General features: G+C 46.2%; 1 protein-coding gene across 1 annotated transcript in view; it reads right to left on the bottom strand.

Annotated features, from left to right (window-relative positions):
* Positions 1-11,559, bottom strand: part of LOC116459369 (GATOR complex protein DEPDC5-like) — a 34,350-nt gene extending 22,791 nt beyond the window's left edge. Inside the window, exons 1-5 of the mRNA XM_058431891.1 lie at positions 11,481-11,559; positions 6,877-7,069; positions 4,274-4,351; positions 3,217-3,349; positions 1,362-1,470 (exon numbers count right to left, since the gene is read on the bottom strand). Coding sequence (XP_058287874.1) covers positions 1,362-1,470; positions 3,217-3,349; positions 4,274-4,351; positions 6,877-7,069; positions 11,481-11,559 — 592 coding nt within the window. The remainder of the gene's footprint in view (positions 1-1,361; positions 1,471-3,216; positions 3,350-4,273; positions 4,352-6,876; positions 7,070-11,480) is intronic.
* Between the last annotated feature and the right edge of the window lie 621 nt (positions 11,560-12,180).

The following is a 12,180-nucleotide window of genomic DNA, read 5'->3' as shown; positions in this document are numbered from 1 at the left end:
TGGCCACCACCACGCCCAGCTATTTTTTGTATTTTTAGTAGAGATGGGGTTTCACTGTGTTGGCCAGGCTAGTCTCCAACTCCTGACCTCGTGATCCACCGGCCTTGGCATCCCAAAGTGTTGGGATTACAAGCATGAGCCACTGTGCCTGGCCTGTTTTTTGTTTGTTTGTTTGTTTTTTTGAGATGGAGTCTCACTCTGTAGCCCAGGCTAGAGTGCAGTGGCATGATCTCAGCTCACTGCAACCTCTGCCTCCCGGGTTCAAGCGATTCTCCTATCTCAGCCTCCTGAGTAGCTGGGATTACAGGTGCCTGCCGCCATGCCCAGCTAATTTTTTTGTATTTTAGTAGAGGCGGGGTTTCATCGTGTTGCCCAGGCTGGTCTCGAACTCCTGAGCTCAGGCAATCCACCTGCTTCAGCCTCCCAAAGTGCTAGGACTATAGGCATGAGCCATAGTGCCTGGCCAGCTGTTGTTTTTGAGACGGAGTTTCACTCTGTCAACCAGGCTGCAGTGCTGCAGCACAATCTCGGCTCACTACAACCTCCGCCTCCCGGATTCAAGCGATTCTCCTGCCTCAGCCTCCCAAGTAGCTGGGATTACACGCATACACCACCACACCTGGCTAATTTTGTATTTTTAGTAGAGACAGGGTTTCCCAATGTTGGTCTTGAGCTCTTGACATCAAGTGATCTGCCAGCCTCGGCCTCCCAAAATGCTGGGATTACAGGCGTGAGCCACCGTGCCCGGCAAGACGCTGGTCTGAATCTGGGGTGCCTCCAGTTATGCGAGTCAGCTCTGACCATGCTAAAAAAGTTTTCCCTCTGGGGAATTACTTTTTCTCATTATTTAAAAAACCAAACAAAAGAAAAAACACCCCACAGATACTTAAAATATTACTTGGAAAACTTGCTAGGACTTGATAGTCTTCCTAGGGGTAGAAATGGAGTCTGAACTGGAGATCTAGCAAGTGAAAAGTGCTATAAATCACAGACTGGAGCCCATGATAATATAATCAGAACTACCTGGGCTGGGTGGGCAAGGGGGTGGGGCGCTCTAATTAAAAACAGCTACCAAAAACTGATGTGTGGGAATTTCCTCACACTAGGTCCCTTGGCCTCTTTTAGCTTTATCTTTCACCCACATTGTTCTCACCAAGAACACACTGTAGCTTAAGAAACCCTTGTCACTCTGGGTATGCTTAAATTAAGTACAAAGGCTCAAGGAAGTTGACAGATCTGTCATCTGTCAACTTATAACACAAAGTCACACATGCAGCTCAGGAAGCACCATCATGTGAAAGAGCAAGTCACCAGGAAAAACACTTGCCCCTGTGGGCAACTGCATTCATCTCGGCTCTGACCTCGGTCGGGATCTTTGTCCGTTACTATCTTGTAGAAATAGAAGCCGTAGATGAAGGTCCGCCAGGCTTCGCCAGATGCGTGTGTGATGAGCTGCTCTTCCAGCATTTTCTAGGAGAGACATTGAAACTCTGAAATTCCTGCAGAGAGGCATCTTGAAGGGGCAGCCCTCAGTCATGCTCTGGAGACAAGGGAGTGACAGGAGCACTGAGGAGACCCTACCCTCCACCCCCAGATTAGACATGTTGTACTTGATATAAATTATATTTTAAAATGTAAACTCATATCATCATCAAATATTTCAAACATGCAGAAGGGCATAAAGAAATTCAGATGGCCGGGAGCAGTGGCTCACGCCTGTAACCCCAGCACTTTGGGAGGCTGAGGGGGGTGGATCACTTGAGGCCAGGAGTTCAAGACCAGTCTGACCAACATGGTGAAATCCCGTCTCTACCAAAAATACAAAAATTAGCTGGTGTGGTGGTGCATGCCTGTAATCCCAGCTACTCAGGAGGCTGAGGCAGGAGAATCACTTGAACCTAGGAGGTGGAGGTTGCAATGAGCTGAGATTAGCACTACTGCACTCCAGCCTAGGCGACAAAGTGAGACTCTGTCTCAAAAAAAAACCGAAATCCACATATACCACTATTCTACTTTCACAAATTTAACATTTCTCTATACTGATTTCAGATATTTTTATTAAAAAAAAAATCTCCATAGACTCTCCCACTCCCATTACTCTCCCTCTCTCCCCAGAAATAAATGGTTAGTGTAATATTATTCTTAAATAATTTTATTATATAAACACGTATGATAGAGAATATAAGGTATTCTTTTGGGATTTTAAGTTTTTAAATAAAGGGCATAATATTATATCATTTTGTAAGTTGGTTTTCCAGTCCACATCATGCTTCTGACATTTATCCATGTTGATACATGTACCTTCAGCTCATTCATTTTAACCGCTGTAGTAGCATTTCATTATTTGAATAAAGAAATCGTATTCTCAGGGAGATGAGAGTGTATACGGCAAACGCTATGCAAAACAGCATATCAAGACCCTCAAAGAGAGAACTGAGAATCACATGCTTATTCAAATCAGTTATTGATTTTAACATTTCCATGATAACAACTCAGCTGGTGAGGAAACAGTACTGACTTCCAGTTGGGGGCCTCTGTATAGACAGGATGGCATGAACTGGCTCAGTCAACTGGCCCTTTCCCATTTCCTTGTTGTTCCAGTTCTGCCATATTCCAGAGTTCCAGTTCCGAGCAGTGTAATTAAATCCAGCAAGTATGGTGCTAAGTGCCTACCAGGTGCCAAGCAACATGCCTGGCACTGGTGATACAGAAATGGAAAATAAGAGGTGATCCTGCCTTCAAGGAGCTGGTTGAGGCAGGAGACAAATGAGAGAAAGATAGATCTTCATTCTGTTGTGCTAAGAGCTCTGACAGAGTAAGTACAAGGTGATAGAAGGCCCCTGGGTCAGAGCCTTGAATCCAGCATTGAGTCTTGAATAAGCATGCATTGACCAGGGGACACTGGGGGCTTGAGGTCAGAGGGAGGGCATTCCCCCAAAAATCATAGAGATTTTTCTGAGGTTTATAAGTGCACAGATTCTGTCCAAAACATTTCAGTTCAGACAATAAATTCTGCACGGTTTTTAAGTCAAGATACAGTGTATTTCAAAGCAAGACTTGTTCTTTCATCAATTCCAGAAAGGCCTCCCACTTATTAAAAAAATCCTCACCCCAACCTGCAGATCTCATTACTGGAAAGGATGATGGCTTCTAAGGCAGGCCCTGATTTTTCAGGACCTAAGCAAACAGCTCTGTGGGCCCCTCTTGCTGTCTCACCTGCATGATGTCGATGGCCATCGCCTGTGTCTGGATCCCCTCCACATGGTTCACCAGCCAGTGCACCACCTCCGCGCTGATGAAGCAGTACGGTGAGAGGCCCTTCTGTTCAGAGAGCAGCTGGACTCCTGTCCTGGGTTCCAACGCGGTGAGCGGGGAGCAGGGGATGTGTGTGCCCCGTGGCAGCAAGTGGAAAGAAAGATGAAAAAGAAGGGACTCCTACTAGAGCATTTAATACCATAAAGCAATGTCCCTATGCTATTCCTAGACTCAGAGAAATACCCATGAGAGGACAAAAGAAACTGTTACAGGGGGCTGGGCGAGGTCGCTCATGCCTGTAATCCCAGCACTTTGGGAGGCTGAGGCGGGTGGATTACCTGAGGTCAGGAGTTTGAGACCAGCCTGGCCAACATGGTGAAACCCCGTATCTACTAAAAATACAAAAATTAGCTGGGCGTGGTGGCGGGTGCCTGTAATCTCAGCTAGTCAGGAGGCTGAGGTGGAAGAATCACTTGAACCTGGGAGGTGGAGGTTGCAGTGAGCCGAGATCACGCCACTGTCCTCCAGCCTGGGCAACAGAGTGAGACTCTGTCTCAAAAAAAAAAAAAAAAAAGGAAGTTGTTACGGGGGGAAAAGGAGAAGGGGGAGAGAGGAAAATAAGGGAACTCACATTCAGAGAATACCTATACTTGTTAGGCATTATACTAGGTACCTCATATAATTATTTCATTTAATCTTTACATCAACCCTGTGGCTTAACTACTTTTTAAAAAATCCCTTTTAAAAAAATCCCATCTTGAGGTGGAGGTTGGGTGAGCCAAGATGGCGCCACTGCACTCTAGCCTGGGTGACAGAGTGAGACTGCCTCAAAAAAAAAATCAATCCCATCTTACAAACAAGGAAACAGAGGCTCAGAGAGGTCAAGTGACTTGCTCAAGGTCTCAAAACTGGTGAGAAGTAGAGTCATGTATGAATCTACCAAACCACACTGCCTGAACATGGCTGTGGCACAGGCCTCTGGGAACCTTCCAACCCTACACTGTGATGAGCCACTTACGAGGGGTGCTTCATGGCTTCCAGGATCTCTGTCAGGGTGGAGGATGAGGTCAAGGAGCTTGCCACCAGCTGCTGAGAGCTGTAACACAAGGTGTCAAGTCAGCAAAGCAAGATGGCACGTATGCAGTCAAGAGCACAAATATTAGGAACAGTCTCCACTTCTTATGGAGCCAGAAACCAGGACAATGTTGACACTAAAGGCATTTTAGTAAATTCCAAACAGCTATATCAGAGGGTTATCTCATGGGGGGTTTCCTATTTTAAAATGTACACATTTAGGGCCGGGTTTGGCGGCTCACATCTGTAATCCCAGCACTTTGGGAGGCTGAGGCAGGTGGATCATTTGAGGTCAGGAGGTCAAGACCAACCTGGCCAACATAGTGAAATCCCGTCTCTCCTAAAAATACAAAAATCAGCCAGGCATGGTGATGTGCGCCTGTTGTCCCAGCTACTTGGGAGGCTGAGACAGGAGAATCGCTTGAAACTGGGAGGTGGAAGGTGCAGTGAGCTGAGGTCGTGCCACTCACTGCACTCCAGCCTAGGTGACAGGGCGAGACTCTGTCTCAAATAAATAAATAAAATAAAATGAAATAAAAAATAAAATGTCCACCTTTAGAATTCAAAGTACTTTTGTGTCCAAACTTGCCCTTAGTAAGCATCTCTCCTTTTAATAATATTCCTCAGGCCCAAGGCTCAACCACTTCCAAGAAACCCCCTGGACTGCTCTGGGTTTGCCCCAAGAGCCTTTCACAGGTAGCTTCATTTAATCCTGACCAGAGTACTAGGTAACACCGTAAGAGCATGGGGAACGGAATCCCAGTATCATTACTAACCTGCTATATAGCATTTCTTGGCCTCAGCTCCCCCATGTGACAAATGGGGTTAATGCTGTTCCTGTCTTTGAGGGCTGATGTGAGGCGAATGTTTATACGATGCTGAGCACATGTACAGGGCTGACACACAGGAAGCCCAAAGTGGTAAACAATACTAAAATAATTAACACCAACCCTTTGAAACTGACTAAAGGAACTGCTGAAGGTCAAAGAGCCAGGAAGTACCAGGATGTGGATCTGAATCCAGGTCAGTCTCTCTCCAAAGCCCTTTCCACCACCTTCTGCCCACATTCTTGCTCAAAGGTGTGATGGTTCCTTAAAACGTGCTTAATACTCAGCAGCTGAGTGGCTACCCAGTATACCAAACTGGGCCAGCTGTGGGGCTTATCCAGCAGCTCCTCAAGTTCTTTGAACTTCTCCCTTTCCTCAGTCCCAGACTACTCTTCATGACTATTCAGAGAGTCTAGAAATCACTGGAAGCGTTTCAGAATTTCAGGGTTAGAAAAAGTTTTCAAAGACCCTTGAAATGAACTTCCTTCTAATGCCTGAGTCTCTGCTGAGACCATGAGTCTGGGCAAGAGGCTGTCCTATCTGTGTGAACATCTTCAATGGCAAAGAACTCGGCTCCTCTAAGTGCAGCCCATTTCCATGCAGCAGGACCCATTGCTAGTAAGTTCTTCATCATGAAATAGAATCTGTTCTCTGTATTTTTCAGTCATTGGTCCTGATTCTACCTGCCATATCATTTTTGGTCTTTTCACCTCCAGCCTAAATATCCCCGATTCCTCATTTCTTCTGAAAGCAGAAGAAAACCTACTGTTCTACCCTTGTAAGCAATGAGGAAGCAGATAAATGCACTCATTTTCTATGCATTGGGCAGCCTCTCCAATCTCCTCCACGCCTACAGCCAAAAAGCCAGGTAGGCTTGATGGGGATATGGGCATGAGCGAAGGCAGGGAGCAGAGAAGTTCAGACCTGCTCCTGCTTCTGAAATGACCATCACCTCTACTGGCCAGAATGAACAGGCTGCAGTAGATGAGACACAGATTAAACCAGCACAGAATTTATGACATAAGGGAAATGGAGTGACTCCTGACAGAGGCCAGCCAGGTGAGCAGCCCCAGAGAACTTTCTGCTCTCAGGGACAGGGGTACAAAAGTTAAGTCTCTTAGATCATTTTGCCAAGGACTGCTTCGTCAATACAGTGAGACAGTAAGAAAAGACGAGGGCATAATTATTATAAAGCAAACACAGCTGGGAAGAAAATAAAACAGTTTCTCAGAATTGACAACAGTATTAAAAGCTGGTGCACTTGCTCGAGCAAATGAAGTACACGCAGCTTCCTTTTCCTCCGGATACTAAGGAATAGAAGAAGAACAGTCATGTTTGGCCACAATTAGTGATTCATCCACTGTTTGTTCTTTTCCTTACTGACAGCATGCTATGACGTGCAAGGCATCGTGCCTGTGGCACCACAGTGAACAAGACAGACTGGACAGGGCCCCCTTCCAGAAGCCCTGTACTCCTGCGTGGTGCTTGACACTTTCCTACGTCTCTGTGGGAACCTCTTAGCTATCCTGTGAGGATGGCAGGAAACAGATCATTAGTCCCATCACACAGATGTGGTTAAGGACTAACTTGCCCAGGGTTCCATATGACTTGTGGTACAGTCAGAACTCGGCCCAGAGCTTTGGACTTCAGCCTCTGCAGCCTTTGAGATCAGACTGTCCCCACTCCTCAGGAACACGAGTTTGGCCACTCTGAATCTCACCTGCTGTCACTGGAGTTTGTGGAGGAGTAGCCCTGTTCTATGTTCTGGGAGTTCCCAAAGGTCTGGCTGTTGCCTCTGTCCACGGATTGGCCTGTGCATATGCCCAAACTGGTGCCGTCCAACATAGGAGTGGCTGTTTGGTCCACAGATACCTGCAGGAGATTTAAAAATGAATACTTGAATCCAAAAATAACTGACAGGAAAACACAGCAAATAAGCTGTATTGGCTTATTCACTCAATAAGCACTCAAAAAAATAAACAAAAATTAATGCAATGCTTTCCATTCCACTCATTCCCACTTCCCCTTGGTCCCTAGTGGCAGAGCTAAAGTTGTCTAGAGACTCTACCCAGTCTTGTGTGCACTGCCTTCTATCACAGCAGCTGGGAACTCCCACCCTCCAACCAGGGCAGATGAGAGGCCACTCTTCACAGTAAATCCCCAGGACCAAAGAAAATGCTTCAGCACCTGCCTCAAACCACACGGTTTACACTAAAGAGAAATCTCCATAGAAAGAGTGGAGAAGTCAGAATCACTCCTTATGAGGACAGTAGGACTGAAAGACCACATTTAGAGACAAGTAGGTGAACATCACAATGTACATCCTCTGCCCACCGTGACTCACACTTTCGCCCCCCAAACCTCCTTTCCTCTACCTTTCAGTTGCTCAGGTTCAACTCTCAGAGCCATCTTTGCTTCTCCAGCTTTGCATCTAAAGACAGGCCTAGTTCTGCGGCCTGCCCTCTGCAGATTCACATGCATCTCTAAATCATGCCTGTACTTCCTCTGGCCAGGGAGGGCTGTAACATTCTCCTAACTGGCCCCTGATTGCAGCCTCTCCCTCAAAAACCCTCCATGTGAGCCAGCTCCATTTGCATCGTCTGTCAAGAACAGTTCCAATCCCATCATTCTGTTACTCTGAAAACTTTCAGTCTCCCCATGAACCACCACACTGAAAACCGACTCACAGGCCATCAAAGGTCCTGCACAACATTGGCTTGACCTAAGATCTTAACCACACTGCCTACCATTCACCCATGTGTATGTTTTTAGCCAAATGACACCGTGTGTGTATAAATCCTGTCTATGTGCCCCATATCACCCTGGGGTGCTCTTCCCCACAACTAGTGGCTAAAAAATCAGTCTTTTTTTTTTTTTTTTTTTAAGCCAGACTCTTGCTCTGTCACCCAGGCTGGAGTGCAGTGGCGCGATCTTGGCTCACTGCAACCTCTGCCTCCTGGGTTCAAGAGATTCTTCTGCCTCAGACTCTCCAGTAGCTGGGATTACAGGTGGGAGCCACCACACCTGGCTAATCTCATCAGTCTTTAGGGCCATTTTAAATGCTGTTCCCTTAGCAAACTGTTCGATTCAGTCCGCCCCAGGCCCCAAGGAGATCCATCTCCCTCTCCACTCTGGACTTCTATGAGCTTCTGGTAGCTGCCGAGCTGTGCCTCATGTAATGGTGCTGTACTTTTTTTTTTTTTTTCCAGAGACAGGGTTGCCCTCTTTCGCTCAGGCTGGAGTGCAATGGTGCCATCACATCTCACTGTAACCTCAAACTCTTGGGCTCAAGCAATCCTCCTATCTCAGCCTTCCAAGTAACTACCAAGTGCACCACCACACCTGGCTCTTTTTTGTGTGTAGAGACAGAGTCTAGTTATGTTGCCTCGGCTGATCTCAAACTCCTGGGTTCAACTGATCCTTCCGCCTCAGCCTCCCAAAGTGCTGGGATTACAGGCATGAACCACTGTGACCAGCCTGTAATGTTGTTTTATCTCCTTTAAGGGTCCTGGAGGCAGGATTATAACCTGTTCACCTGGAAGCCCAGCAGCATGCGTCAAAGATTATACCCAGAACAAGTATATGAAAATGACTAAGCCTTTCAGAGCAATTCTGGAAAAGTGTAAGGCTCTTAGAACCCCCTAACTTGAGGTTTTTAGGTACTTCCAGAAGGGATCTTTCTATCAGATATTTTGTTAGCAAAAATTGCTTTCTAAAACAAGGCTTCTCAGCTGGGTGCGGTGGCTCACGCCTGTAATCTCGGCACTTTGGGAGGTGAAGGCGAGTGGATCACTTGAGTCCAGGAGTTAGAGGCCAGCCTAGGCAACACGGTGAAACTCCATTTCTACAAAAAATGCAAAAATTAGCCAGGCGTGGTGGCACACGCCTGTAGTCCTAGCTACTTGGGAGAATGAGGTAATAAGACTGCTTGAGGCCGGGAAGCAGAGGTTGCTGTGAGCTGGGATCCTGCTACTACTGCACTCCAGCCTGAGCGACAGAGAGAGACCCTGTCTCAAAAAAAATAAAATAAAATGAAGAAAATAAAACAAGGCTTCTCAGTCTCAGCACTATTGCCCTCTAGGGTCAGAAAACTGTTTGCTGTGGGGGGCTGTCCTGTGCATTGTTGGATGTTCAGAAGCATCCCTGGCTTCCACCCACTTGATGCCAGTAATACTACCAGCCCCAACCCCCAATTATGACAAATAAAAATGTCTCCAGATATTACCTAAATGTCCCTTGAGGGGTAAAGTTCCTCCTGGTTCTCACAGAACCATTTTGCTGTTCTACAGCAGGCTCAATGATTTGTTAAATAAATAAATAAATAAATAAAAAGGACCACACAGGTTTTGCTGGCACCATAAACACACAGAGAAATGCAGCAAGTGACAGCTGGCAATTACCAATTACCACCTGCCTCTAACAAGTAAGGTTTACTATGCTGTAAATTTAAATGAGGCCATGCCGTAAATTTAAATGAGAATAAGCTAACTAAAGGGGACTAGACCCAGCTCTTATGCATATAAGACTGGCTCTTAGGCATTGCCTTCTGGGCCCCTGTAGTGGGGTTCTCTCATGTACTATAACAAGAATTGCTTTACCAGCCTAACCTGAAGGCCATTACCAGAAATGCACATTAGTCCTGCAGTCCTATTTTGGTGGGAGTGGGGGTAGGGGGTGGTTAAGGAGTTGTCCTCTAGATCAGGAATTAGGAAACATTTTTTGCAAGAGACCAGATAGTAAATATTTCAGGCTTTGTGGGCCATATGGCTCTGTCACAACTACTCAACTTTGAATAAGAAAGTGAGACAGCAGTCATAGGCAATATGTAAATGACTGGGCGTGGCTCTATTACAGTAAAACTTTATTTACAAAAGCAGATGGTAGACCAGATCTGCCCCCACAGTTTCCTGACCTCTGCTCTATCTATGTATCACACAATGTCTGTCTTAAGAGGCTGCACGGAAAAGGCATTTTGTTTAGCTCTTAATACCAGGAAAAGGTATGCTTCTCCCAAGGAATCTGGTTGTCTTTATTTTGTAACCACTATGAGTCTTGGAACAGAGGTTTCTCACTTTTCTTTGGCTACCAGGAGGTTCAGAGCTGAATTTGGCACAAAATTCTATCTACTTTACAAGGCCTTATATTATGTCCTGTCTTATTTTTTTTCTTTACCTGAATTTCCCCCATCTAGTCATGTTTTTATTTTAGGGGTTGCATTTACTTCTATGATCCATATGAAATACCTTTTTGGAATAAGATCAGTGGTGAACAAAGATAAATGGCAGGTGGGATGGACAGAATGGCAGATATCGCACGTAGATGCCTGGCAAAGAGCCAAGTAAAGAGAGATGCCTTTCATCTTAAGAATCTTATGAACCTTGTCCAAAAAAAGGACTCCATTGAACATATGTAGATACTCCCCGCTCCGCTTTAGAGTGGGCTAGACTTAGTGACGTGCCTCCAAAAAATGGAGTATAAAAAAGGAAAAAATAGTAACTTCATAGTAGAGATGGCTAACAAATATGACATTAACCAAGTGATGAAGGTTATCGTCACCAGTGATGTTGTGTGGATCTCAGGTACCTACTGATGTGATGTGATGAGAAGGGCACTTCCCCTCTGGGGTATTCATTTTGAGGATCTGTAACTCCAGTCTAACCATGAAAAAAAACCTCGGACAAACCCAGATTTGGGGACATTCTACAGGACACCTGGCCAGGACTCCTCAAGGCTGTGAAGGTCATTTTAAGAAGTAAGGAAAGGGCCAGGTGCGGTGGCTCACGCCTGTAATCCTGGCACTTTGGGAGGCCGAGGTGGGCGGATCACAAAGTCAGGTGATGGAGACCTTCCTGGCCAACATGGTGAAACCCTGTCTCTACTAAAAATACAAAGATTAGCTGAGCCTGGCAGCATGTGCCTGTAATCCCAGCTACTTGGGAGGCTGAGGCAGGAGAATCGCTTGAACTCGGGACGCGGAGGTTGCAGTGAGCTGAGATCGTGCCACTGTACTCCAGCCTGGCAACAGAGCGAGACTCTGTCTCAAAAAAGAAAGAAAAATATAAGGAAAGCCTGAGAAAGTCACAGATTAGAAGAGACTGGGAAGCCAGGCAATGTGGTACCCGAGATTGGATCCTAGAATAGAAAGAAGACATTAATTGAAAAAAATGGCAAAATCCAAGTCTGGCATTTGATTAAAAAAAACCCAAACATCTCAGCAGCAGCACCAATCCCCAATTTCCCCCTACTTTCTGGCACTCCCAAGCTACAGGAGAAAGTAAGGGAGGGAGCCCTGTTAGAGATGCCTCTGAGATTAGCACCACTCACCACAGGTGCCCCCCACGGGTCTTCTACCTTCCACCTCGTGGGCTTGTCGCAGCCCCACTTTCTCATGCTGGTGGGTCATCAGCTACAAGGAAACAGCTGGATCTGCCAGCCCAGCTCTCCACTGTGCCTGGAGGCTGGTAGAGATGACACTCTGCTTTGTCTTACCCGGAGACAAATGGGCTAAGTGGGCTCCTGCTTTCCAGTCACTCAGCTCCTGCCAGGCACACAGAGGCATTGCAAAGGGATCCACGACAGAATCCCATATGCCTTGCAGAGAGGGAAAGCTTGGGAATACCCTGCAGACCCACAGCTCAGATGTTCTCCAAGGTTAAGATTAGGGAAGGGGAATATTATCCCAAATTAAAACCTTCTCTCTGCCCTCATGAAGCTTGCCATCTAAGGGTGAGCAAAGACAGGCATTAATATTCATAAAGGATTTTATTCATCCCTGGTATTTCCCACAACACTTGGCACAGCCCTACACCCAGCAGGTACTTGGAATTTGCTATCTCAATTGATCTGAATTTTGTCACAGAGGCAGCCTCCTTCCTCTATGTGTCCATCCTAACCCCTCCTCCAAATGGTTATATATATATATATATTTTTTTTTTTTTTTTTTTTTGAGACAGGTCTTGCTCTGTTGCCTGGGCTGGAGTGCAGTAGCACAATCATGGTCACTGGCCCCCCTCTCAACCTCCTG

Source organism: Hylobates moloch, unplaced genomic scaffold, assembly GCF_009828535.3.
Source record: "Hylobates moloch isolate HMO894 unplaced genomic scaffold, HMol_V3 SCAFFOLD_19, whole genome shotgun sequence".
Lineage (NCBI taxonomy): Eukaryota > Metazoa > Chordata > Mammalia > Primates > Hylobatidae > Hylobates > Hylobates moloch.
Note: the sequence above shows the minus strand (reverse complement) of the source record. Positions and strands in the feature narration are given on the sequence as shown.